At 64.6% G+C, this 25,952-nt stretch overlaps 1 protein-coding gene across 2 annotated transcripts; it reads right to left on the reverse strand.

Annotated features, from left to right (window-relative positions):
• Positions 1-2,567: 2,567 nt before the first annotated feature.
• SCNN1G (sodium channel epithelial 1 subunit gamma) lies at positions 2,568-25,486 on the reverse strand. 2 transcript variants are annotated; one of them, XM_036226073.1, is made up of 13 exons: positions 25,424-25,486; positions 21,835-22,179; positions 19,786-20,092; positions 18,617-18,807; positions 17,896-17,999; positions 15,512-15,675; positions 8,820-8,918; positions 7,115-7,232; positions 5,839-5,917; positions 5,706-5,763; positions 5,468-5,526; positions 4,232-4,307; positions 2,568-3,985 (listed from the first exon to the last, which is right to left on the reverse strand). In XM_036226073.1, the coding sequence occupies exons 2-13, from the start codon at positions 22,149-22,151 to the stop codon at positions 3,605-3,607; spliced, it is 1,953 nt and encodes a 650-aa protein (XP_036081966.1). In that variant the 5' UTR covers positions 22,152-22,179; positions 25,424-25,486; the 3' UTR covers positions 2,568-3,604. The 2 variants fall into 2 exon arrangements, with proteins under 2 accessions (XP_036081966.1, XP_036081967.1); XM_036226074.1 differs by lacking the exon at positions 25,424-25,486 and adding an exon at positions 22,429-22,797.
• Positions 25,487-25,952: the final 466 nt, after the last annotated feature.

Here is a 25,952-nt window from a genome sequence, read left to right on the forward strand (position 1 = left end):
GGGCAGCCCCTCAGCTGGCCACGCACCTGCGGACTGTGGTGGCCAGAGCTGGGCCCGGCCGGGGGCCTTCCCAGGGAACCGGTGGCGGGGGGTGTCTCGTGGGCCCCTGGGAGGGGGGACCCGGAGAGAAGCTGCCTCTGGGGGGCGTTTCCCGGAGCCGCAGGCCGCGCGTAGGACCCTGTCCCCCGCCACTCATCACTTTCCTTCCTCTCTGAGGTTTTTTGATATCGTGCAAAAACAATTACGCTTCGGAGAGGCGTGCAGACACACGTGTGCAGACGGGGAGCAGACGGCCGTGTTTGCGCCCCACTCGGTGAGGGGGCTGGCGGCAGCCCGAGCTCCATGCGCCCGCGCCCGCCACCTGAGCGAAGGTGGCCCCGGCACAGTGACGGGCTGAGCTGGACTCCGGGGCGTCTCTCCCGTCAGGAGAGAGCTCGGCGCGAGGCGGCGAGGGCCAGGGACCCGAGCGCCGGCCAGGCCGGGACTCCGGCCCTTGCACGTGGAGAGCGGACCGGCCTTCTCCCTCTGTCAGTCAGCGGCGCTGGACGCTGCAGTCGGCTGGGCCGGGGCCGGGCCGCGGGGGCCTTTGTGGTGACCGTGTCGGGTCTGGTCCTGGAGGTGCCTGGGGAGGAGACGCGGCGGTGACCTCGATGTGCCGCCTGAAGTCACGGCTGTAAGGTGCACCTGGGACCAGAGACGCGTAGCTGGGGTGATGGGGCGTGCAAGTGGGGGGAAATCTGTGGTCTGGCTCGCCCCGTGCAGACTCCCTCTGTGGTCGCGGGGTGGGGGGCGGCGGGAGCAGAGCTGGGGACGGGGAGAGCCGCGGGGAGCAGCGGGTGCTGCTCCGCCTTCTGCCCAGGGTCCAGGCGCCCTCTCCCCACCTCTGGGGCCTGCCCGTCCTCCATGACGCCCTCACCCAAAGCCTTGACGACTCCCACGCGGCCCCGTCCGGCCCCCACCTCCCTCCTGAGTTCCCAGCCCAGAGAGGTCGGCGTCTTTATCTGATTCCTCCCGAGGGGGAGCAGGCTCACAGGAGCGTGTCGGGCCAGAGGTGTCTCTGTCCCCAGGGCCGTGTCCTCTGGGCTTTGGGACAGCAAGGACGGGGCTGCGGGGCCCAGGAGGGGGCTCAGAGGGGCAGCGGGGACAGGGGCTCAGACGAGGACAGGGATGCGTCCAGATAAAACACACCGCGGCCTGCAGATGGGGTCGCTGTCCCGCAGGTCGGTGACCCCTGGCCGTGGTGGCCGCTCATCCCAGGGGGCGCGGGCGTGAAGGGGCTCTTGGTGCCCTCGCCTCCGTCCTGGCGCCAGAGGGGCCCTGGGCTGAGCAGGCTGGGCCTGACGCCGGAGAGGACAGGAGGGACTTCCTGGGGCGGAGAAGACTGTCCCCCGACGACTCCGCCGCAGCCTGCGTGGCGTGCTCAGCGGACCCCCCGGCAGACGGCACGTGCCCAGCCAGCGTGAGCCGCCACCGCGGTGGTGACCGCCAACCTCGTCCCACGGGCCGTCGCTGTGCTCGGTCCCGGTCGTCCGTGGCCAGGGGCGTCACGCGCAGTCCCTGCCCTCAGCGAGCCCGCCATTCGATGCGAGACAGACGAACGGAGGAAACGTCACATTGGGGGAGACAATTCTGTCGCGGAGGGAGCTCCAGCTTCGGGGGGGCACGCGAAGGCAGGGGGCGGGGCGGGGAGCAGCACACGGCGGCAGGTGCTCGAGCCCCGAGGCCGGGGGCCGGGCAGGAAGCCGACGGCGAGCCAGGGGGCGCGCACTGTGCCGGGCACCGGGGGGGCGGCCGTGGGCAGCAGACGCATCCCTGCCTGAGACAGCACACGAGTCCACGGACCCCCCGCCCCTCCCCGCCCCGGGCCCCGGGCGGCGGGGGTGGAGGTCGCTCCCCCGCTGCTCGGGCAGCACTCACTCCAAGTTCCCTGTTGGCGCTGGCTGCGGCCACCCCAGCCAGGTGTGGGCAGGACCCGGGCTGGGCTCTCGGTAACCTGATGCTCGCTGGAGCGCCAGGCAGCGCGGGGTCACGGAGCAGCCCTTCCTGCTGGCGCATCCCCGCCCCGCCAGGCCCCGTGGACAGAGGGGCCGCCGCAGCCACGGGCCTGGGGCCTGGGTCCCCGCAGAGCCACACAGGCCCTGCCCCTCCGCCAGCACGCTGGCCTCTGCCCGCAGCAGCCTTGTGGGGGATGGAGGGCTTCCCTCTGGCCCTGGCCGGCTGTCCATCCGTCAGGCTGTCCGGCTCACCCCTCCTCCCACCTGCCCGGCGGGCGCCTCGCCCTTCACAGTCACCGACGCTGATTGGACGCGGGGTGATGGAGCGATAAGCCGGCCTGCCTGGAGTCGCCCGCTCGGCCTTGCCGCCCGCCTTGGGCCAGCGCCTCCACCTCCCCGGGCCTCGGCCAGGAAACGGCCCCCACACGCATTCCGTGTGCCGGTCCAGGGGCTGGCGGATCGTTTGTTTGTTTGTTTGTTTGGCAAGCCGTAAGGGTCTGTGTTTCAGCGACTCTGGACTCTGCTCTGTAGTGTAAATGGTGCCAAGGACAGACACATACGAAGGGGCCGTGGCTGGGTTCACACGAGACTTTATTCGTGGACGCTGGGATCTGAACCTCCCAGAATTCTCATGAGTCACAGAATCTTCTTCTTTTGCTAATATTTTTAACCAGTAAAAAGTGGCGGAGGGGAAGCACACCATATCGAGTTCCTGGGCAGAAATGGGATTTGGCCCGTGGGTCCCTGTTCGCAGTCCGCAACACCAGTCTCTGTGGGCGCTTAGCACCCAGCACTCGGCACCCAGCACCCGGCACCCGGCCCGGCGCTGACGTGGACGTCTGCCCGGTGCTCGATCTGCGGGGTGCTGGGGCTGCGCGTGTGGGGGAGTGGGCTGTTGCCTGCCACGTTGGCTCGTTGGAGAGGCGCAGGCGTGAGTGGGGGATTCTGTCTCGGCTGAGAGCGGCGTCAGGGGGTGGCCCCTTTACGCCTGGGCCACCACTGAACAGGAGCGTCCAGCAGTGCCCTTTAACTGGCTCCTCTCTGCTTGGGAAAGGGGCCCAAGGCACTGGCTTAGCTGCCCAGACATGGCCCTGGCCCCGGCCCCAGAGCGAGGGCCTCCCCCACTGCGCCCTTCCCCTCGCGCACGCCAAGGACCCGGGGCCGATGTCAGTGAGAAGAACAGCTCCTTCACCAGCCGCTCCGGCCCCTCAGCTGGAGCCAGCTCCTGCCTCGATGTCACCCTGCCTCGGTGTCTGAGGTCACGTCCTGGGCCCCAGCCTGGCTGGAGGCTTTGGAGACTCTCTCAAGATCCAGCGGGTGCCCTGGTGGGCTCCGCGTGCGGCCCTGGCCCGGGCCGGCGGCTCTGCCTCGGCCCCGCCCATCTCCACAGCAGGTGCGCAGAAGGCTGGGCTGCAGGACCTGCCTCGTCCCGGACAGCTGTGACAGCTGCCGGGCAGGGTCCAGCAGGTCCCCTGGACTTGCCCAGGCCCCGTCTTGTTGTTGTTCAAAGCAGACTTTTTGTCCAGGTCCCCCGCACGTACAGGAGACGTGGTCCAAGTTCTCAGACCGTGGCTGGCGGTCCCGGTTACATTCCTCCGTCCCAGCCGGCCTCAGGGCTCAGCGGGCACCTGGGTGTCTGCGAGCTGGGTGGAGAAGGCCCTCTCCAAGCGCAGGGTGTTGTATCTGGGGGGCGGCGTGCCCGGCACCTGAGCCTCTAGGGCTTGGGGCAAGCGCAGAGCGGAGGTGAAGGTGGGCGGGTCGTCGTCCAAGTCCAGCGCCGGGTTGTCCCGGCCCCGGGGGCCGGCGGGCACCTCGGGGCAGGGGGGCGCCTGCCTCTGCGCCCACCACTTCTTGGCTCTCTGCCACTGGCGGCGGGCAACGATGGAGAGGGAGTCGATGAAGAAGACCTCGAAGATCTCGATGACGCACACCACGGAGCAGCTCAACCACAGGCCCAGCTGGCCGCCGAAGTTGGACAGCAGCACCTCCACCTGCAGGAGAGGCCGGGCCGCGCCGTCAGGGGCCTCACGCGGGGACCCCACCTCCCGGGAGCCACCGGCTAGTCCTGGCCCCAAACAGGGTCAGAGGAGGAAGCGGGCAGGCTTCCTGTCCCCTTACTCTGCCCGCTCTGGTCCGAGGCCTGGCTGGCCTGGTGAGGCCCCCCACCAGGATCCGACTCTGCTCCCCAAGGCCAGACCTTCCAGACCCAGGACGGGCCCTGGGAGGAAGCTACTCACGCTGTTGGCAGGGCTCTCCATGATGGACCTCTGGTTCAGGTCTTTGTAGAATATCAACAGCTTGGCCAGGTCCGTCCTGCGGAAAGGCCATCAGTCAGGCCAAGGTGAGTCGGGAGCTGTGGTACTCCACCAGGTGACCAGCCCTCAGCATGGCTGCCTCCGGGCCGCCCAGCACGGCCCAGGCCCTGCGCTCCACGGGGTCTCAGAACCTGGCCCGACCGGCACCTTCCATGCCCAGAGCACAGAGCCAGCATGGGCCTGGTGGCTCAGGCCAGCCGTGCACTCAGAACCACTACCCCACGTCCGGACCGGGCCGGGCCGCCCAGCTACCCTCCCACAGCCCCTGTGCTTCCCAAAACCTCGACGATTGTGATGATCTGATTGCGACCTCCACGCACACGAGGAAAAAGGCGGGAACGAAAGTGTGTGTGCCGGGCGGGGCGCGAGGCAACAGTAACGGCCACTAGAACAGCAGCTAACACTTACCGGGCACGTCCCGCTGCCAAGCTCCTTAGGCGAGTCAGCCCGTGCGAGTCGCACAACCCTACGAGGCGGAGCGTCTGAATCGCCCCCGTTTTACAGACGTGGGAGCTGAGACACGCCCTGGCGGAGGCCATGGGCCCACCCCGGCGGAGGCGGGCCTGAGGCCTGGGGCACCCGGCTTTGCAGGCCATGCTCTTAGCTGCCGCCCTGAGCTGCCATGACTGAGCTCTTTGGTACTGTGCAAAAGTGGAGGTTCACCGTGGCCGGCACTTTTGACCTTTCCGGAAAAGCCGGAAATAATGGGCTACTTCTTGGGGCGCTGGGTTGAGCCTCGGGGGTCACTGGTTTGCAACACCGGTTTCAGAGTGTGCAGCTGCTTGGTCCAGGTCTGGACCACGAGCGTCTCGTGGGGCAGGGGCCACGTCTGCGTGGGCCGGGCGTCAGCGGCGACCTGGGTCCACCACGGGTACCGTGTGGAAACTGGCCGGTCACAGGAAGCTCTGTGTCCTGACACTTATATGTTTCCGTCACGTACTCCGGGGGCCACAGTGGGAAGAACGATCCCGTGCTGTGCGTTGGGGTCGGAGCGTTCGCGAGCCCCGGGCCCAGCGCGGGGCCTGGCTCGCGACCCCAGCCCCGGAGACGTTTGTGGAGCCGGGGATGAGGGAACGAGGCGGCGGGGCCCTGGGGACGAGGACGCGTGTGAGGAGCCGCGGCCGGGCCGGGGCCGGTGGGGGGCGGAGGGCGACTTACTTGTTGAGCTGCTTTATTTGCTGGCCTTGGTCCCAAGTGAGAACACGCAGCAGCCATTTCTGGGGTGGAGACGAGAGTGGCCTCGGGTGCCCGTCGGCTGGCGGTGCTCGGCCCCTGCCCCCAACCCGGGCCTCCCCCGGGTAGCCCCGCCGCCCCCACCCCGAGGCCAGAGGACACAGCCAGCACGTGGGGCTCCAGGCCGGGGAGTTCGAGGGGGGAGGGAGGCAGATGAACTCACCTCGGAAACCACGGACGGCCACTGCGCCAGGCTGGTGGTCAGGGTCCACTCCTTGAAGCTAAGAGAGGGGCACGGGGTGAGCGCGGCTGCCCGGCCCGGCCCGGCCCGCTCATTCCCGCCCAGGTGCGCTCACCTGCAGGCTTCCCGGCACACCGCCTGGCAGCCCAGGCGCTCCTGGACGAAGGCCTGGTGCAGCTCGTAGTAGCAGTACACTGCGGGGCGGGGGGGGGGGCGTGAGGCTGGGCCGGGGGGCTCCGGGGGGCGGGGCGGGGGGGGGGGCGGGGAGGCGTGAGGCCGGGCCAGGCCGGGGGGCTGCGGGGGGCTGTGGGGGGCTGCGGGGGCGCCGTGGCCTCTGCCTGACGACGCCTCCTCATGATGTCTCTCCACGCACACACGACGGACTCATGTACACACACATGGGCGCGCACGTGCATACACACACGTGCACACACGAAGGCGCACACACATACATATGTGCACAGCGTGCACACATGCACATAGTACACACAGGCATGCACGCACACGTGGACACACACATGCATGCACGTGCACACACATGCACACACATGCATGTGCGCACACTCACATGCATACACGCACGCGCACACACGCACACACGAAGGCGCACACACATACACATGCATACATATGTGCACAGTGTGCACACACACACAGTACACACAGGCATGCACGCACACATGGACACACGCATGCACGCACGCACGTGCACACACGCAGACACATGAATGCGCACACACGTGCACAGCGTACACACATGCACACAGTACACACAAGCATGCACGTGCGCACATGTATGGACACATGCACGTCGCGCACATGCACACGTGCACACACAGGCATGGACATATGCATGTGCACACACTCACATGCATACATGCACACATACACAAATATGCACGCATGCACACACACGTACACACTTGCACACACACCCGCACATATACACACTTGCACACACACATACGCACACATGCACACACATGCGTGCGCACACACAACTTCTTTGGAAACACGCTGCGCTGTGACGTGGGGCCGGGGTGCTGTGGGGACCAGGGTGGGGGGCGGGGCTGCGGCCCTCGCTCTGGGCCCAGGTCCGCTGCTCCCTGGCCGTGAGACCTGGGCACGTCCCTAAACCGTTCTGGGCCTTGGCGACCTGTTCTGTGGAGGGCGCTCGCAAGGCCCCTGCCTCCCAGAGCGGACGGAGCTCTTGGCACGGGCCGGGCCGTGGCACGTGGCCGTCCTCGGAGGGCGTGGTCCAGGCCGAGCTGGGTGAGGGAGCAACCGTCCTGCCCACCGCGAACAGCTCCCCGGGCTGGAAGCCAGAGGGGCCGGCCGGGGCCGGGCCGAGCCGGCTCTCGGGGCGCCCCGGGCCGGGTGGGCGCACTCACTCCAGTTGGGGTGCTGCTGGTAGTTGCAGTAGCTGGCTCCCGGAGGGAGGGGCTGGCTGTACTGTGCGCACCCACAGTTTTCCACCATCTTGTTCTGGAAGCAGGAGTGGAGGCAGATCTGGAAGAGAGGCCAGCGACTCCTTTCAGCTCCTCGCCGGAGGCCGGACAGCTCCTTCCCGCACGCCCCTCACGCTCCGAGCCGGCCCCCCACAGCCTGGGGGTGGGGGGCGCCACGCGGACGTGCCCCGCAGGTCACGGCCGGTCCGGCTCCCAGCTGCAAGCCCCCCGTGCGGGATTCCTGGGGTCACAGGCCACCCCCACACCCACGAGGCTGAAGGCAGAGAGGCCGACGACAGGGGCCCTGAAGGCTGGCCCCCTCAGGCGCGACCCCAGCTGCGTGGCCGTAACCTCGCTGACGCGCTGGTCCCTTGGCCCCTGAAATAAGGATAACCGCCCCTCCTTCCCGAGGTGGCTGTGAGCGCGAAACGGGTTGCGACAGGCGACGTGTCTGTACGAACAGGCGGCCCCTCTCGCCGAGTCTCGCCCAGCAGCGTCTCTCCGCCGAGCTGGCCTGTTTTCTGTTTGTTTTGGCCTCGAGGTCAGTTTGACTGTGTTTCTATATGCTACGAGCAGACGTCCCCTGACCGACGGTCTCGCCTCACTCAGCGTCTCGGTCGCCGCTCAGCTCAGCTCTGACGTAAACCAGAGCAGGGGTCCTCAGGCCCCTGGACCGGTCCGTGGCCTGTCGGGAACCGGGCCTCACAGCAGGAGGTGAGCGGAGGGCTCGTGAGCGAAGCTCCGTCCGCAGCCCCGGGGCCAGCGTCACCGCCTCAGCCCGTCAGGCGTTAGACTCTCACAGGAGCCCCGGGCCCTGGTGCCACACAGGCCGGGACGGCTGAGCGAGAGGGTGTGGTGCAGAGGGGCGCCTGGCCCTGTTGTTGTTCTGGGGCGAGTTTTGCCGGCTCTCTGGGTTACCCCAGCAGCCGGCGAGCTGCAGGCTCGCAGAAGCCGAGACAGGGCTTGTAACATGATCACGCTCGGGGCTTGAAGACTCCGACGGGGACGGGGGCCAGAGACGCCGGTCGTCCCCCAGGGGCCGGTGGGGATCGCGGGGAACCGTGCACACGCGGCTCTCCTAGTGCGACAAGCCCACCCACGGCTCGTCCTGCAGGAGCGCAGGCCCCGTCTCGTTTTTCAGGACAAGCTGGGAATTTGGGTTTTCTTGTGACATCACCTGACTTTTAAACGTCATCCAGGCCAGGAAAACTGGGTGTGCAGCCTGGTGCGCACCCCACTCCAGGGGGGTGAGCAGCCCCTGATCCCCTCCGATCCCCGAGGGTGACACAACTTGCCCAGGGCCGTCAGCGGGGGAGGGGCGCGGTGGGCCCCAAGGCCAAGCAGATGACCCCTCTGTCCCGGACGGCATCTCCCCGCCCCGCCCCCGCCAGGACACATGGAGGAAGCAGGCCTGTCTTGGCCACACGCTGTCCTCCACGCTGACCTCCAAGAATCAGTTAGGCTCTGGTTACAGTCAGGCTGAAGGGGACTGGAACCAGCCGGCACCATCTGTCACTGAGATGTCTGGACGAACCCCAAGAATCCTCGCCCAGACGCACCTGGCCCCAGACACACCCCGGCCTGCGTGTGGCCTTGCCCCCTGGGTCCAGGCCGCAGCCCAGGCCTGGCCGTCCCCGCCCGCCCGTACCTGGAGGGAGTACACGGTGTCGTAGATGTTCTGGACAGGAACGTCACTCCCGTCCTCTGTGCACTGGCTGTAGGGCTGGCTCAGTTTGAAGGACTCCGTCTGGAAGCACAGCATCTCGCGTTGGGCCCTGCCTGCCCCAGACCCAGGCCGGGGGCCGCGGGGCCTGGGGCGGGGGGGGCCTCGCTAGCAGCCCCCGCGAGCCGAAAAGGCACGTAGTCACCCACGGAGCTGTTCCCTGAGCACCTCCGAGGTGCCTGGTGCTGTTCCGGGCGCTGCGGAATCAGCCACGATCCGGGCAGAGAGGACCCCCGCTCTCGGGAGCCGGTGCCCTCGCAGGTGGACAAATGCTCAAAAAGCGAGCGAATAAATAATCCACGAAACTGGGTAGAGGGTGGGAGGAGGGGGTGGTCCCAACGGAGCGACTGGACGGGGATGTCTTCGAGAGAGGGGGCCGCGTTGGCTCAACGTGGGGTGACAAGACCGAGCGGGCCGGGCCGGAGGGCCACCGGGAGGGACGGCAAGGGCGAGTGGCGGCCGCGAGCCGCCCGGGGTGATGCCCCGAGGCAGGGCCCACCCCCTACCCTGTCGTCTTCTGGTCCCAGACATTCACTTGGAAAAACAGACTTCTGGAGAGAGAGGCGGGGGCGCCCCACGGAGCAGAAGGACATTCTGATCACGGGAGGTCGCTCGGCTCCCAACCCTCACTGAATTATGCATATTTTATTGTGGCTTAGTTTAGCGTTTGTCACTGCAAATAAACAATCCGGACAAGCCGGCTACGGAAAAAAACAGGTAGTGCCCTCCTGGGGGACCGATCGGATATAAAGCACGACCAACTTATAGCTAGGTTCTAGGTGTGTGTGTGCGTGTATGAGCACACGCAGTTTCGCTGTTTCCTGAGATGAGGGGAAGGTGGGCGGCAGGTTGGCGGAAGAGAAGAGAATTATTTTTGTCTTCGGATAGTGGCCGGACAGAGAGCGAGCCGGGCGGGGAGAAAGGGATCAAGAAGCCGGAGGCAAGACTCTCCGGCTGTTTGCACTGTGAGCCACCTGCCAGCCCGGCAGTCTCCCCCAGTTCACGGCAAGGACCTCGAGGGCCTCCGACTCTGTCCCCTGTAAGGCATCTCTACGGCCGAAGCAAAGGGAGGGGGGCGTGGCCGCTGGCATCCTCTCTTCTCCAGGGGACCCAGTGCAGCCGACCAGTCCCCGATCCCAGGTGGGAAGGCGGGGGGCCACACTCACACACACCCCGTGCCCCGCAATCTACCCTCTCAGCAACAACAAAGCCCGGGCAACTTTCTCGGGCCAGCATGGAGCAAACAGACTTGCTTCATTCCACTAACAGCTGCATAGCAAACAGTCAGAGCCTGCCGCGCACGGCCGGGCTGGGCTGGACAGGGGGCACACAGATGCCAAGCGCGGCTTCCCTGGGGGGCGCTTCGACTCTGCGCCGCCCCCTGAGCTGCTCCACGCAGCAGGCTCCCTGGGCGGGTGTTCCCTGGAGCCCCCAGGTCCTCTGCAGCCACCTCAGCTGGCTGTCCTGTCAGAGTGCCTGCAGGGACAGCTCTGAGCCCTGCGGGCCTAGGGGTGGGGGACGAGCGCCGACCTTGGCCCGGTGGCGACAATGGGGTCCGCCCACCCAGGCGAGCCGTGTGCAGCCGGCAGAGGGGCCTGGCGCTCCTGGTCCTGGAGAGCCGGCCCGTGGGCCACCTCCAGGAAACGACTGTGAGATACCATCTTTGGATTTTACGCTTTCTGAGTGCTCGATTGCCCTTTTCTCTGTGCCGATGCTTATCGATCTGAGGCAGCGTCCCGCGGCGACTGGGGGCGGGGCAGAGGGCAGATGCGGCGAACGGCCCTTTTCGAGTGGGACAGAGGTCTTTAGCTTCCCAAAGCCTCAGCTGGGCAAACCTGGACAGAGGCTCTTGCCGTCCCTCCCTCTCTGCGACCTGCTCCCTGCCCCCCAAACCCCACTGTCAGCTTCCCAGAGCCACCGATCTGTACGGGGTGAAAAGACAATTCGGGAGGGATACAGAAATGAGACTGGGTATATGCGTGTGCAGGGTGTGTGTAATTTACGCGCGCGTGTGTGTACGTGTGCACGGGCCCGCGTAGGTGCGGGTAGGTGCATGTGGGCACGTGTGTGTGTGTGGGGGGGGAACAGGACCCACCTCTGTGACAGAGGGTCCTGTCTGCTTCCTTCCGAGAGCCCAGGGGAGGAGGACAGCTGCACACGTGTGTGCAGGTGTGAACCGTGCCAGGGGACAGCCCAGGCGGCAGCAGGGTGCCCCAGGCGGCGTTACGGGCGCCTTAACCCTCCTTTTGTTCTGATTCTATATCGTAACATATTATATAAGTGATTTGTATACAATGATGTTTGCACCTCCGATCAACGGAGAGAAGAAAGAATTACTCGGTCTGCGAAGTGAGCACAGTTTGTTAACAATTTAGAGGAAGGAAATTCTATCGCCACTTCACATCCCGCAGAAAGAAAAAAAAAAGTTCTAGCAGGTGGGAATGAAGCGAAGCCACTAACCGGAAGGGACCTCCGCTCAGGGTCGGGTCTCAAGGAGGGAACATCCTCGGCACACACAGTGACTAAAGGAGAAGAGGATTCGGGCTATGTCAACACCTGATGTTCCTGTGTGCAGAAAGCAACATAACAAACAAACAAACAAACAAACGAAAAGCAAAGCTCTAACCAGGAACGAGTCTTAACACGCGCTGCAGAGAATCTGTGCGCTTTCTATTTACGGGAGAGGCCGACGCCTCGCTCGCAGCGGAGGAAGCAGTCGCAAAGGACAAGAGGGGCCTCCCCTCGGCCCTCTCTTTGCTTTGAGCTCATTTCTCCCTCCCCTTCTTCTAAAAAAAAAAAAAAAAAAGTACATCGATGGCCAGTGTTTTGGGAGCATTTGCTCCGTGCAAAGTGCTGTTCTACGGGCTTCACCCGAATCGGCTCGCTGAAGTCTCCCCAGCCCCCGAGGCGACGTTGCCATTTTCGAACCCCATTCTCCAGGCCAGGTCATGGAGACACAGAGATCACATAGCCGGAGGGCAAAGGTGGGGCTCGAACCCCAGCTGCCTGGCTCCGGAGTCCGGGCGCTTAATCCCTACTGCACACACACTTGTGAAAAGAAGAGTGTGTGTGCTTAAAGATTAAAACAGACGCTAGGGTTGGCCAAGACCATGAAGTCCCCGGCCCACGGCCCCCGGGGGAGGCGTCCGCCCTCCCCGGCCCCCCCGTCTCCCATCGGGACCGGGCCCATCGAGCTTGGTTTCTGTTTCACTCATTCCACCGAAAACTCGCCTGACGAAGGTCACAGATGACCTCACGGCTGCCAAACCCGGAGAACACCCTTGACCCTTATCACCCTCGCCCTCCCCGCTGCACTTGGCTGTTCCGCTCCCAAAGTCCCGGAAATTCCCTGCCTCGATTTATCGGCCTCTGTTTCTCCGTTTTCCTTCTGCTCGGCCCTCGGACAACGGCGTTCCGTCTCGGGCCCCGGGTGACGGCCTCTGTTCCTAAGTCTAGGGTCATATCACGTTACCGACCTCCCCCGGCCCGCTGCCGCCTTCCCCCTGAGTTCCCGCACGTAGCGTCTGCTTACTGGACTTTTTCACCTGACTGCCCAAAGACGCGATGACGTGGGTATGTCCCGAAGGTAAGCGGTCATCTTCTCCCCCGAAAGCGCCTCCCCCTCTGGTGTTCCCCGAGGCCACGCCAGCCAGCCACCTGACTGCCCGCGCCAGCGCCTGAGCACGGACCTCGCGTCGCCTGGCCGGTCCTTGCTGGCCTGGGTGGTCGAGCCCAGGAGCTTCCATGCTGGAATCTCTCTCAAATCCGTCCACTGCTGCTCCTCCCCTCAGCTGAGGTGTACGCCATTTCTCCCCAGAATTACTGTAAAGGTGTTACCTCCGGTATCTAGATCACGCCGCAGCCAAAGCAGTTTTCCAAAACGTTTCACGGCACGGCTTACGATCCTCGCTGTGACCACTTTGTAACTGCTACGCCCTTTGTCTGGACTTTGCTTTCCTGACAGTATCTGCCTGATGCTTGTCCCACAAGAATCCATCAACTAGAAAGCCTTCACCCACAGCTTCTGCCTGGGCTTCCTTCCATCCGCCCATCATCCATCCACCCACCCATCCACCCACCCATTCCACAATATGTACCGGGGATCTGTGTTCTAAGAACCGAGCCTGGGAACGAGATAGAGATTTCTCTTCCCATGGAGCTGGGAACCACATTGCAAAGATGTGCTACTGTCTCTTCTTAAAGGTAAGACCTTTGCGGGTAGGTGTCCTGTTGTATTCGTCTCTGAATATCCCATGCTTTGGACACAAAGTCCCTCAGTACATGAAGGAAATTCTATCAACCAACTGCCTGACCAACTACCGAGCCTCCCAGCTTAACACGCCCATATCCGACAAATAAATAAGTAAAACATAAACGAGAAAGGAAGTCTAGCTTGTTTGGATGTGTTCTTAGTGACTCCCTGCTGACCTCTCAGTAATCCTGATTTTTTGTGGTTCTAAATGGTCATAAATCAAAACTGTAGCTGGCTGACCCTGATCTGCCGCTTCGATTGCATACACCTCAACTCAGGTGTGGCAGAAAACCCACCTACGTCTTTGTTTCCCTACCATCGGTAAAGGGAACATTCGCTTAACTGTGTGGTGGGCGCTTCTCGGCAGAGGACCAGAGGGCAAAATGCCTTGGTTCTTGGACTTTTCCAAGCTCCGGAAACGCCCCTCCCAGCCTGCAGACCCCGGGAGGGGCGGAGAGGAAGAAGAGGCGAAGGAGCAAGATAAGGATGGATCGCAAACTCCAGGTCCTTCCTCGGGCTGCGGACGGGGCTCTCGGGGGATCGGCATTCACACGGCCCAGTTAGTAGATGCCGCTCCTCATGTTAGAACAAACGCCCCACCCCCCCAAGCGATATGCCTCCCTGAGCACCCGTGTCCCCAGAACGGCACCCGGGCAGCTGCTCTTGCCCATGCTGCCCTTCCACGGGACACCGCGAGGCACCGAAGCCACACATTGCCTCCGGAACATCACCGTTCCTGTTCATCACCTCTGCTGCCTCGATCCCAACAGCACCTCCTCGGCAAAGCCCTCCTGGAAGCCCCCCGCCCCCGCCCGCCTCGCTGCCCCTGCCCCAGCGCGCGGCCACTGCGCTCGGCTGCGCTGACCTTTGGGCGTCATCCTCGTTTTGCTTTTGCCTCGGGAGACACACGTTGCTTCTCCTCTCACGCCTGACCACTCAGCTTTTCCAGGCCGAGTCCGGCCGCCTCTGGACCTCGCCACTGGACTTTGGTGCAAACACCGATCCCCGGTTCCTCTCTCTGAGCCTCTGACCCGGGAGGTCAACCAGGTGTGCAAAGCATCGCCCCGGCGGATGGGCGTGTGAGGCGCGAAAGCCACCACGGTCAACGTGGGCCGTCGCGGTTGGGTATCAACAAAGGCGTGAACAGACGGGCCATCCGGAATATTCCCTCCCCCGCCCCCGCCCCCACAGACAGCAAAAAAATGCCACCAAGCGCCGTCGATATCATAATAGACGCCCTGTTTCTCCTTGGCAAAGCAGCGAAGGCGACAAGTCGGCCCGTAGCCACGTGGGCGAGAGTCTGGGGGAGACGGCTACCCTGACACCGTGCCGCTGAGGTCACGGGGCGCGTCGCGGACACGCGCTGTGCGGCAAACTTCCAGGAAGCCACCCGCCGCCGCTCGTCGCCGAGCCTGCAACGCCCCCGTCCGCCCGCGCGACGCACCTGCGTCCCCCGCCCGCCCCGCCCGCGCGGTGGGCGGTGCGAAGTGAGTGACAAGGCGCCCGGGTTCCGCACGCGCGGGGGGCGGAGCAACGTCGGTTCCGCACGCGCGGGGGGCGGAGCAACGTCGCGCTCGGGGAGGGAGGGCGACGCGCGACGACACCCCCTGCGAGCCCAGAAGCAACGCCGGGCGCAGGGCGAGAGCAAGGAGGGGGCCGGAGGTCCGGGGCGGAGCGGAGCTTCGTCCGCAGAGGGTGTTCCTTGCTCCCGACTGGGGGTTCTACTTTGCTATAGACTCTTTAAATAGATTTTGAGGGTCACGTGTGTGTGTGAGAGAGAGAGAGACAGAGACATAAAAGACCCCAGGCCTGCGAACAAGAAGCGCGCTTCATGCGTTGACACCCCCCCCCCCCCCCCCCGTGGGCATGGCTGACTCGGGGACTGGAGTCTGCAGCCCAGAGGTGCTTCTGTTGACAAGTGAGTGTTCTCGGCACCCAGTGAGGTCAGAGACGAGGGAGACGGACGGAAGTGGGGTGGGCTACACAGACCCTCAGCAGCCCGGCGACCTTCCAGTGGCCTTTACACAGTGGCTTCCTTGCCTCCGAAGCCTCCAGGTGGCCCAGAAGAAAGGCGTTAAGCTACTCTGTTTACATTCCCGACCAATGTGGAGGGCGGGCCTGACGCCAGGAAGCTCCACAGGTGCTGATGTCTGTCTTTGGCGCAAGGAAGGCTCCTTCCATTCCTCCCTGTCTTTGTCCGCCCACACGGGGACACCCAGACGCCTTCAGGGTGGCCGCGGCCGTGGCCCGCGGGGCGACCGCGGGAGAAAACGACGCTCCTTCCGCTAAGCGGCACCTCCTTGGCCGCCCCCGCACAGAGCCCGTGCCCCTCTCTGCGTCCACGGAAGCCAGAACGCGCTCTTACCAGGTGCATCCCTATGGAGGTGGCCATCGCCGTCTCGATCTCCGTGCCCACATCCTCGATGAAGGGGTACTCGTCCTGCCGGTGGACGATCACCTTGGCCCCGGAGGAGGACACCAGGAAGGGGTTGTACTCCTCTTCGTTGATGTACAGGATGACCTGCAGGCCTGGGCAGAGAGGGCAGCCCGCCGCGGTCAGAGGCTAGGACAGCGACCCCCGGGGACGCCCACTCCGCCTGCGGCGTCAGAAGCCTGGACACCAAGACCCAGGCATTTCCGACAAGTGAGAGGTGGACAGGGAGGTCCACAAGGGAGAGGACGCGGTGGTGCCTGACTGGCTCATGGCCGTGTCCCCAGGGCTTAGCACAAAACCGGGGCTCGAAAGCAGTGTCACCACCACCGTCCGGCCCAGCATAAGGGCAGCGCCGCCCTGCCCGAGATGTGGCGTCTGCCGAGTACCCGAAGGGGCAGAGCGAGCAGCGTGGTGGCCGCCCGAGCCCTGGGGGAGAGCCTGGAGTGGGGGGGACGCCCCCACGGCGAGTCCCACACTGGCCACGTCCCTCCCCGCTCCCGCCCTGTCCCCGGGTCTCTTCTGCACCCAGCAGCCAGAGGGACCTTCCGAAATCAGAAATCAGACGTGTGCTCGACGCCACACAGCCCACAGGGAGCAGAGCCAGGACCAGGAACGCCTGCTAACCAGTCTCTGACCGCTAACCGGTCCCTGACCTCTAACCTGTCCCCAGATCACTAACCAGTCCCTGACTGCTAACCAGTCCCTGACTGCTAACCAGTCCCCAGATCACTAACTAGTCCCTGACCGCTAACCCATCCCCAGACCGCTAACCCGGTCTCTGACTGCTACCCAGTTCCTGACCACTAACCAGTCCCCAGAACACTAACCAGTCCCTGACCCCTAACCGGTCCCAGACCACTAACCAGTCCCTGACCGCTAACCGGTCCCCATATCACTAACTAGTCCCTGACCACTAACCAGTCCCCAGACTGCTAACCAGTCCCTAACCACTAACCAGTCCCCAGACCACTAACCAGTCCCCATATCACTAACCAGTCTCTGACTGCTAACTGGTCCTTGACTGCTAACCAGTCCCCAGATCACTAACTAGTCCCTGACCGCTAACTAGTCCCTGACCACTAACCAGTCCCCAGACTGCTAACCAGTCCCTCTAACCAGTCCCCAGATCACTAACCAGTCCCTGACCGCTAACTGGTCCCCAGACCTATTCCTCCCGCGAAGCGCGCGCCCTGTGTCGCGGTTTCCTGTAGGCGGGGTCAGGACCCAGACAGCATGGTGACAAAGGCCAGCAGTCCAGGCGGGCTTTCCGCCGTGACGAACCTCCCCTTTCCTGTGTCTGTACACCGACCACGTCCACTTTGCTGATGGCCTTTCCAGAAGGCCTTTTGTGGGCGAGCCAGGCTGGGCTGTTGAGTTCCTGTGTCCCCCACAGGCCTGGCGGTAGTGACCACACTGCTGGAGGCGGCAGTGGGGACGGCAGCCATGCTGGTAATGGCAGTGGCCATGACGACCATCGCTGGCATTTACCACGAGCTCCATGTGTGCCAAGGACTGAATCCCAGCCCCTCTCCCCAAACTCAGACACTGACGCCCTAACCGCCAACCTGACTGTATCTGAGATGAGGCCGTTAGGGGGCTAACTAAGGTTAAATGAGGCCATAAGAAGGGAGCCCCAATCCCACAGGACTGGGGTCCCTACAAGAAGAGGCAGGGACGCCAGGGCCGGCTCCCCCTCCCTGCGAGCCCCAGGGGAGGGGCCACGGGTCGTGCGTGCCACGCTGGGAAGAGGCCTGGCGGAAACCCGACTCGCCAGCACCTTCCTCAGGGACTTCCAGCCTCCCCGGCTGGGAGAAAACGGGTGTCTCTCATCCGAGTCCCCGTCTGTGACACTGTGTCAGGCCGCCCTAGCAGGCCACCCCGGTGTGTGTCCGGTCTCACTCCGGGGGCTCTGCGCGTTTTCAGTCTCAGCCGCCTGAGGTCAGGGCTCCTGCCGCTGTCCCCACTGACAGGCGGGGGCGCAGGGACTGGGACCCGCCCGCACGGGGCGTGGCAGGGCCGGCTTTGGGCTCCGGGGCCTGTCACAGGCGCCGAGGCGCGCTTGCGGGCAGCGTGCGGGCAGCGTCTGGGTTTGGGTGCGCCCGGGGGCCAGCCGCCCGGCTGGGTCGCTCTGGGTCCCCCAGGACACGAGCGGAGGCCCTGGTGCCGTCGCAGAGATGAAGAGGGACGTCAGAAGGAAGGGGGGCGTGGATGGGAGCCCCGCGGCGGGGTGCGCGGCGCCCGGGCTCCGGCCAGCGCGGCGGGGAGACCCCGTGCTGCCGGCGGGCTGGCGCGTTCCGGGGTGCCGGCTCGCTCACCGTACTCGCTGCCTCCCATGGACGTGCTGAGGACGACCTCGTTCTCCTTGCTGTTGAACGTGTAGCAGTTCCCATACATCGGGTGGTGGAAAAGCGTGAAGTTCCTACAGGGGGGAGCAGCGCGTGGGGTCAGGAGGCTCTGCGCCTGCGCAGGCCCGCCCTCCGCCCTCCGCCCTCCGCCCCGGGATGATGCCCCTGACCCGCTCCCCTGCCCCTCCCCCACTAAGCCATCTGCAGCCCCCCACCCCCACCCCGACCCGGTCCACGTGCAGCTAAACGTCAGGCCTTGGCCGCACCCTGATTTGGCATTTCTTATGCCACCGTGTGCCCCAAAGTCCCCTACCCTTGAAGCTCTCGGCCAACGCTTGGCATTTCCCCGTTCCAACCCCCAGACCCCAGGCCACCGTCCCAGAGTGGGGAGCACACTGCAGTCCCCACCCCACACACTGCCATGCACATCACCCAGGTCCTACGTCACCGTCGGCCACCCTGCTTTGACGGGCGATTGACGAGGGTAAGGACGCTTTGACCCCCTGCCGTCCCCACCTCGCTTGCCCACCCTAGAGCCCAGCTCCCGAGTCGGCCGTTCTCGGAAGGTCAGGGTCGGCGAGGAGGGCGCCCTCCCCTCCCGAGACCCCTGAGCTCCGGGCGCAGCGAGGGGCCAGGTGCCCAGAGCCGCGGTCCTCGGAGCTGAAGGAGCGCCCTTCCTGCCTGTCCTGACCTGGCGTCGCAGGACACCCCATCGAAGAAGCAGGTCACCAGCAGCTCCTTGGCCGAGTAGCTCATGTTGATCTTCTTCTCCAGGGGCACCTGGGCCATGATGTTCATGTAGTGCAGCTTGTACCACTCCTGGATGGCGTTGACGCCGGAGCTGAAGGTGTAGACGGCACACTTGGACGTGTCGTTCGAACACTGCGAGGAGGAAGAGACGCTGGGCTGAAGCTGCCCGCCCCGCCGCCGGCCTTCGGCAGGGCTGTGCCGACGAGGGGCGGAGGCCTCAGGCCAGGTCCTCGGGGGCCCGGGAGGCATCCCTGGGCAAGGAGGGGCTTCTCAGGGGCCTGGGGTTCCCCGGGCCTCCGGGCTCGGGCCGATGGTCGCTGCCGAGTCCGGCTCCACCCCTCACTGCGCCCTGCCGGCCTGCGGCCCTACACTCTGGATTCTCGCCCAGACTCCACGCCGCTTTCCTGGGGGATCTTGGGCGAGGCACTTCCTAGCCATCGTTTCGCCCACAGAATGTTGACGAGAATACCGTCCTCCCCAACGCCACGTTGAGTTTGCCCGGGAAGGAAATGGAACTCATTTGGGGGTGAATGGCTGCTTCTTCCGAGCCCCTCAGATGGGACCGAGGAGCAGAGATGAGGAGCCAGGCCGCAGCCTGGGTGAGGGTGAGAAATTCAGGGAACCCTGGGCGTTTCTGATGTAGGCCGTTCATTTTCTTGCTTCTGGTGTGTGTACCCCGATTCGCCTTTGGTGAAGTTTCCCTTCCCCCCTGTGCACACAGGCTGCTGAGACTGTCTGGCAAGGTGCCCACCCTCCACGGGCCGGCGGGCAGCCCAGTCAGACCGTCCCAAGATGGGACATGAAGCCACCTTTGTGGGCGGGTGCATGAAAAGACAAAATAGTCGAAGCTCGTTTAATCCAGCAGCAGCGTCTGAAGTGACGTCCCATCACTCCTCACGGCCAGGATTCTAGAACCTTCCCTCGTTTCTGTCCCCCGAGAGGCCTCCCTGAGTCGCTGGCCCCCTTCTAAGGGATTTGCTCTCCGTTGCAGTTGCTGGCAGCCGGTTCGCCCTGAGCGGGGCCGTGGGGCTCACGGCCAGGGAGAAACCCGCCGGGACCCACGCTGTCCAGCTCACCCCGCGCCCCCAGACCGCGGGCGCACGCGCTTACCAGCTGGAAGCCCACCACCTCCTTCGACTCCTGCACCATGTCAGCCGCCGCCTTGTGGATGATGGTCCCGCTGACCTTGCGCTTGCGCCCCGTGCGGAAGTCCGTGGCCTTGCCGGTCTCCCCCTCGCGGAAGACCAGCAGCGGGATCAGCTTGAGGAATTGGGGCTGGGCGTCCTCCCACGCCGAGCTCGGGGGCTCGGCCTCGCGGCGTGTCCTGGACCCAATCTCTGAGACGCCATACAGGGTCTTCAAGGTCTGCCAGGTCTCCTGCTCCAGGTCGGCCAGCAGAGGCCTCACGGCGCTGTACCTGTCGCGAGGGGGAGGAGGGGTCAGGGAGCACGGGGCCCTCCGGCACGGAGCTGGCATGCTGCCGTCCACCCCCGTGTCGGCCAGTGCCCGCCGGGCCCGTCCCCTTGGCCGAGGAGACTCGATCTTGTTCGAATCGCCCTAACCCAAGTGGCCGCTAGCTCGAGCAAATGGGGACGGCTCCCGCGTGACCCCCGTGTGACTCCTGTGGCTTCGCCTCCGCCACCACGGTCTGCTTGCTCTCGGGGCGTGTTGACGAGTTTGCCCTAACCAGCATTTCTGGAGTGGCGACTGTAGGTGCCTCCCGCGAACCAGCCACAGCGAGGACAGGTAAATAACTGCTAACTGGGCATCCACCCAGGGGGCAGGCCCCATCGCCACCCAGCACGTCCGTCCTGCCCCCCGATTCTCCTCCAATCAGTGCCGGGATGGAAGAGGCGCCCCCGTCACCATGACAACCCCGAGGCCACAGAAGAATGATACGGTGGTCGTCAGTCAATCTCAATCGACTGCTCGGAGCATCGCGACTCCGCCTTCCGATTTTGTCCGCACCCGGTGGTCCTGGCCTCCCCCGTAGCCCTCCCTCCTCTCTCCTCCCAGCTCTGTGTGTAAGCGACGCATTTGGTGACCGAGCACGTGCACCCCAGTCGCCGGCTGCCAGGGCTCCAGGGCCCCGTCCTGGCTCCGGATGGGTCATTTCATCATTCCGGACAAGTCCTTTAGCCTTTCTGTGCCTCGGCTTCCCCGTCTGTGACGTGGGGTGACTAGGAAGAGCCAGCGCGTCTCTCTAGCTACTTAATGGTCGCCGCGATTAATTTCATCAGGGCGCGTTCTCTCCGCTAGCATTCCGCTCTCCCAGCACCCCCTCAGTTCCGAGTGGGCCAAGGCTGCGTTTGGGGTGCCCGGCTCTGTGCCCCAGAAGGTAGCGCAGCGTGCAACAATCTGTGGATGACGATGGCACGAGTCATGGACGGGAGGAAAGGGCGGGAGGGAGAGAAGGAGGAAGGAGGCCGGGGGTGGCCACAAAGACGACGAGAGGAGACCTTGGGGCGGAGGAGGCAGACCTGGCTTTGGTTCCGAGCCGTGCCGCCCACGCGCGGACGACACCGGCCCAGCTGGTTCCCGTTGACGGTCCCGCCTCCCGCACTGCCCTCTGCCCAGCCCCACGCCCGCCCTGACGAGGTCCGCCAGATTCTGATCTGCCTCTCGGCCCGGCTTTCCATATTCCTGAGAAGGCCGCCGATGACCCACTTAGAGCAGGTCCTGGGGCAGACGACAGAGCCGTCGCAAGGACTGAGTCCGCCCAGCGTCCAGGGGTCTCAGTTAGTGGGCCGGGCTCACACCGGCGAGAATGTGGGGCCGCCGAGATGCCTCCGGAAGTCTCCTGGGTGTCACTCGCTAGTGACTCAGCCTCGAGCTCGCACCTGGGGAGAGCTCGGGGCGATCAGGGGAAGTGGCTGAGCTGGGCTGAGCGCGTGCGTGCGCGCGCACGTGTGTGCGCGTGTGTCACGGGGGGTGGGGGTGAGAGCTCACCCCGGGTCAGCCTCCAAGTGAAAGGCGCCCTCGCAGCCTCCCCCGCCTGCCTCCCCTGAGCCAGCCCCTCCTCGGAAGGGCTGAGACCGCGGGACTGACCGCCGCAGCGCCGGCGAGAGGCCGACCCGCCCGCGTGGGCCCCGCGCTCACACGTCGGGAGGGGGGACGGGGGGCTCTGGCGTCTGGAGCGGGCGGCGCCCCGCCTCTTACTTGTAAGGGTTGATGTTGCAGATGGTGACGGCGGGGAAGTCCAGCTTCTGGAAGTGGACCTTGATGGACACGGAGACGGTGTAGAAGCTGAGCACGAGCAGGGCGCACTGCCAGAAGATGAGCGCCACGGCGGTCAGCGTGAAGAGGATCCAGAGCAGGCGGCGCAGCCGGCCCCGCGACACCACGATGCGGCGGCAGCCGTGCGTGTTGGTGTTGAGGCAGTACCAGCGCATCAGCTCCCTGACCGTGGGCGCCTGCGGCCCCGTCACCGGCAGGTTCTTCTTGATCTTGGCTTTGATCTTCTCTCCGGGAGCCATGGCGAGGACCGTGCTCGGGCGGGCGGGCGGGCTGCAGGGGCAGAGAGGAAAGGCAGGGGAGCTCGCCCAGCCCTGCCGTCCACGTGCCCTCCGAGGCCGCCTTCCTTCCTGCCTCTGTGGGCCGGCCGGTCTGCGTTCCGAGGCCTTGGCCCCTTCCCCGGGGCATTTGTTTTTTTTTGGCCACCACAGCTGCCAAAGAGCTGCCTCCTCCTCCTCCTCCCCCTCCTCCCTCCGCAGCCCCCAGGCCGGGCGTGTTGGGGCTGAGCGAGGTTTAACCTGTGAATCACTGGACGGGTTTGGAAAACCTGCACCCGGCGCCCGAGGCAGGGGCGCACCGAGCAAGCCGGGGTCAGGCCGTGCACCTCCGACACTTCGCGGCGATTGGAGCGCGCGCTGCCTCCCGTGCCGTGTGGCCTTGTCACCTCCATTAGCCGGCCCTCCTGCAGGGTGGCATTCCTATCTCGTCCTGCCCCCTGCTGCCCGGCTCGGGGGCTGGCACAGAGCGAGCACCCCGCCGTTCTGACAGATCTATTTCTCTGCCAAGAGAGTTTCCCAACAGCCCCCCTGGGATCATGTTCGCCCTTCTGCGGTTTTACTGAAGGGGAAAGTTTCTGTTTCGTTTCTCTTTTTCCTTTCCTCCCTTTCCAGTCAAGCCCTTGGCATTTCTAGGGCCCCCAACATAGAACTGTCAATTACCACTATCGGCCACCAAACAGTTGCGAGCGGCCGCGCCGCGTCCCCTCGATTCTAAGACAGAACGCACATTGACTTAACAGCGGCTTTTTTGGGGGAGAGTGGTGGGCAGGGCGCCACCACCTTCGTCGGAGTACCCCATGCCTCTCGGTGACAGAAGGGTCACGATGTGAAACGCCACTTGTTAGAGACGAATTCGTATCATATACATATATATATCTAGGATCCTCTCATGATTAGAATATATGAGTCTCACGAGGCTCATAAATATACACAGTCTCTCTCTCTCTCTCTCTCTATATATATATATAAATATAAATACACATCGTTGTCATATTCCATTTCATGTTCCCACAGCCCACGAGGCCGGCGTACTGTTATTGTTTCCACATTACAGAGGAAAATGAGGATGCGGAGGTGGAAGGCCTTGAGCGGAGGGCTGGGTGGGCCCCCTGCACCCCACCCCTCCACGGCACGTGCCTGCAGGGGGCCGGCATTGGGCTGGGTGCCGTCCCTCCCCAGGCAGTGAATCAGCAGCTCCTGGACGAAAGGCAAGGGGAAAGAGAAGGGACGGTTAGGTGACGTGACCACTTTCCAACAGAGTGACCACCAGCGGCGGGGGGGGGCGAGGAAACTCTGTCCCCCGTGCCTACCATGGGTGACAGAGGCAAACAAGGATGTACTCTAATTTGGAGTAGGAGATGCTCAGTGGTCCCACACTTCCCTGACCCACCCCCCCGCCCACTCCCCGAGGGCCTGTGTCTGGGATGAGGACCTTCGCGTGGCCCATCAGGGTCTTCAGGCAGGATTCTAGACTTGGGGAGCTATTTTTAATTCCCCTAAACCCATGCGACGACGTGGTCCAGAATTGGGAGCTCGGGCAAAGCTGGGAGGTTCTCAAACTTATGATGCCCGTGGGTTTCAGGTTTATAATACAAACGAGTCAGCTGTCAGCTGTCCAGAGACAGGCACCCCGCTCCGCACCCCCCCCCTGCAGATGTAAATGATCCTGCAGGGAGGAAGGAGCCACCTCTGACCCCCCCCCAAAATCATTCTGTTTGCCTCCTGGCGAGAGGAATGGAATTCGTTTTGTCATTTACAATAGTGCCCATCCCCACCCCCTGTCTCACTGCAATCCAAAAGGGAAAAGTTGTAGTAAGAGTGTGTTTGTGTTAAAACCTGGGTGCAGATTCGATTTCCTGCCACATTAAAGGTTTCCCCCTCTGGGATTCTGGAAGCTCCCGTCTCCAACCTTGCTGCTTCTCGCTGAAGACAACGCCTAGGGTCCTCACCCTCGCCCAGCTCTGTCCCACGAGCCCCTCCCCCAGGACTGACCTTGACCCCACCGGATCGGCCGCCAATGTCAGCAAAGCCGCAGGGGAAAGAGGAAACCCCGCCTGGCTCATCACAGGACAGGCGAAGGTTTGCGCAAAGAATATTTCAACTTCAAAGCAAAGCGAGGCCCGTAGCCGTTTGATCAAACAGGATGCCTCCGCGAGAGAATTAGTAGCGGGCCCACGTTACCGGGTGCGGTACGGGGATTACCACATTTAATGCCCACAGCGATCTTCCCAGGTAGGTACCATGATTCTCCCCACTGCACGAATGAAACAGACAGCAGCAGGCTAAGTAGCTTGCCCAAGGTCACCTTAGAAAGTGACTGCACTGGAATGGGAGCCTGGGTGTCCATGCCTTGAACTACTAGCTATGAGGCTCCTCTAATAATAGTAATAATCATTAATAATAATAATTATAGTAATAATAGCGATAACAGCAGCTACCCTCTGCTGATGCTTACCCTTCCCCCAGGCATCTCGCTCAGCTCTCTGTACACACTACCATCTTGGGTCCGCACTTTAAGTGTGTAAGGTATGAGGACCGCGCTCAGTTCACAGAGGAAGCCGAGGTTAGGTAACTTCACACAGGTGTGAAGGGTTCTTCTCAAATTCCAGGGTCCTGGCTCATGACCGCAGCTCTTACTGCCGCCTTCCCGCGCGCTCCTGCCCTCGCCTGTCCGCCATACCAGTGAGGGGGCCCGGGCATCGGGGGGCCCCCCGGCTCCCCAGGGCGACTCCGCAGCTCCTGTGCGCCGCGCAAGGAGCGCCGGGGCGTTGTCCTGGGCCCAAGGACAGCCCGTGCTGAGACCGCTGGAGGGTGTCCAACCAGCCCTCTGCGAGTGCTTGCTTCTCTCTGCAACTACAGCCACGCGAGAGAAAACACCCCAGAGGCAGCAGGCGCGCTCGCGGGCAAGCGCACGCGTGTCGCCGGCGCTGCGGAGGGGCCGCGCAGGTGCCGGGCGGCGAGGCAGGCGCGGCGCCGGCCCCGGACCCCATTCTGAGCAGCTCGGAAGCCGCCCTCGCTCAGCTCTGTGTCCCCGGCCACGGCACGGGCAGGTGCCGGGGAGCTAGACCCCACTGGCCTGCGCGGGGCCCCAACATCCCGGCCGCCCGGAGGCAGCCGGGGCTGATGCCGGCACGGACCCCATCCCGCGGACGGCGTCCGGCGAGCCACGGCCCCCCGCGGCCCCCCAGACGCCTGAACCCCCCGAGCTGGCGCGACCCGACCCGGCTGGGCTCACCTCACTCGGTTCCGAAGGGCTCGGGGCTCGCTCCGTCCTGCTCCCAGCACAGCGCGAGCATCCCGCGGCGGCCGCGGCCACCAGCTCTTGTGAGGCTCGCGGGGCCCCGCCCCGGGCCGGCCCCCGGACCCGCCCCCACCTGCCCAGGTGCGTTCCCCGGCGGCCGCGGCTCCGCAGCGCCGCCTGCCGCCCCGCCGCAGCTCTGCGTCCCCGCGCGTCCCGCGCGCGCCTTCGGGAGGCACCACGCGGCGCCTGCCGCCCCCCGGAGGCCGCCCCGCGCCCCGCATGCCCGCCGGGTCTGCGCGGCTTGGTCCTCGGGCTCCTGGCAGCGCCCCCTGCCGCCGCGTCACGGCCGAGCGCGCGCCGCTCCAGTCCAGGTGGGCGCCCAGTCCAGGTGGGCGCCCAGTCCAGGTGGGCGCCCAGCCGCCCCTTAGCACCGGGAGGACCCCCGAGCAGCGTCCTGCCCCGCGCTCGCTCCTGCCCCGCAGCACAAGGCCGCATCGGGGCCACCTGCGTCCGGCTGCGGGCAG

The sequence above is a fragment of the Rousettus aegyptiacus genome, unplaced genomic scaffold (genome assembly GCF_014176215.1).
Source record: "Rousettus aegyptiacus isolate mRouAeg1 unplaced genomic scaffold, mRouAeg1.p scaffold_m13_p_8, whole genome shotgun sequence".
NCBI lineage: Eukaryota > Metazoa > Chordata > Mammalia > Chiroptera > Pteropodidae > Rousettus > Rousettus aegyptiacus.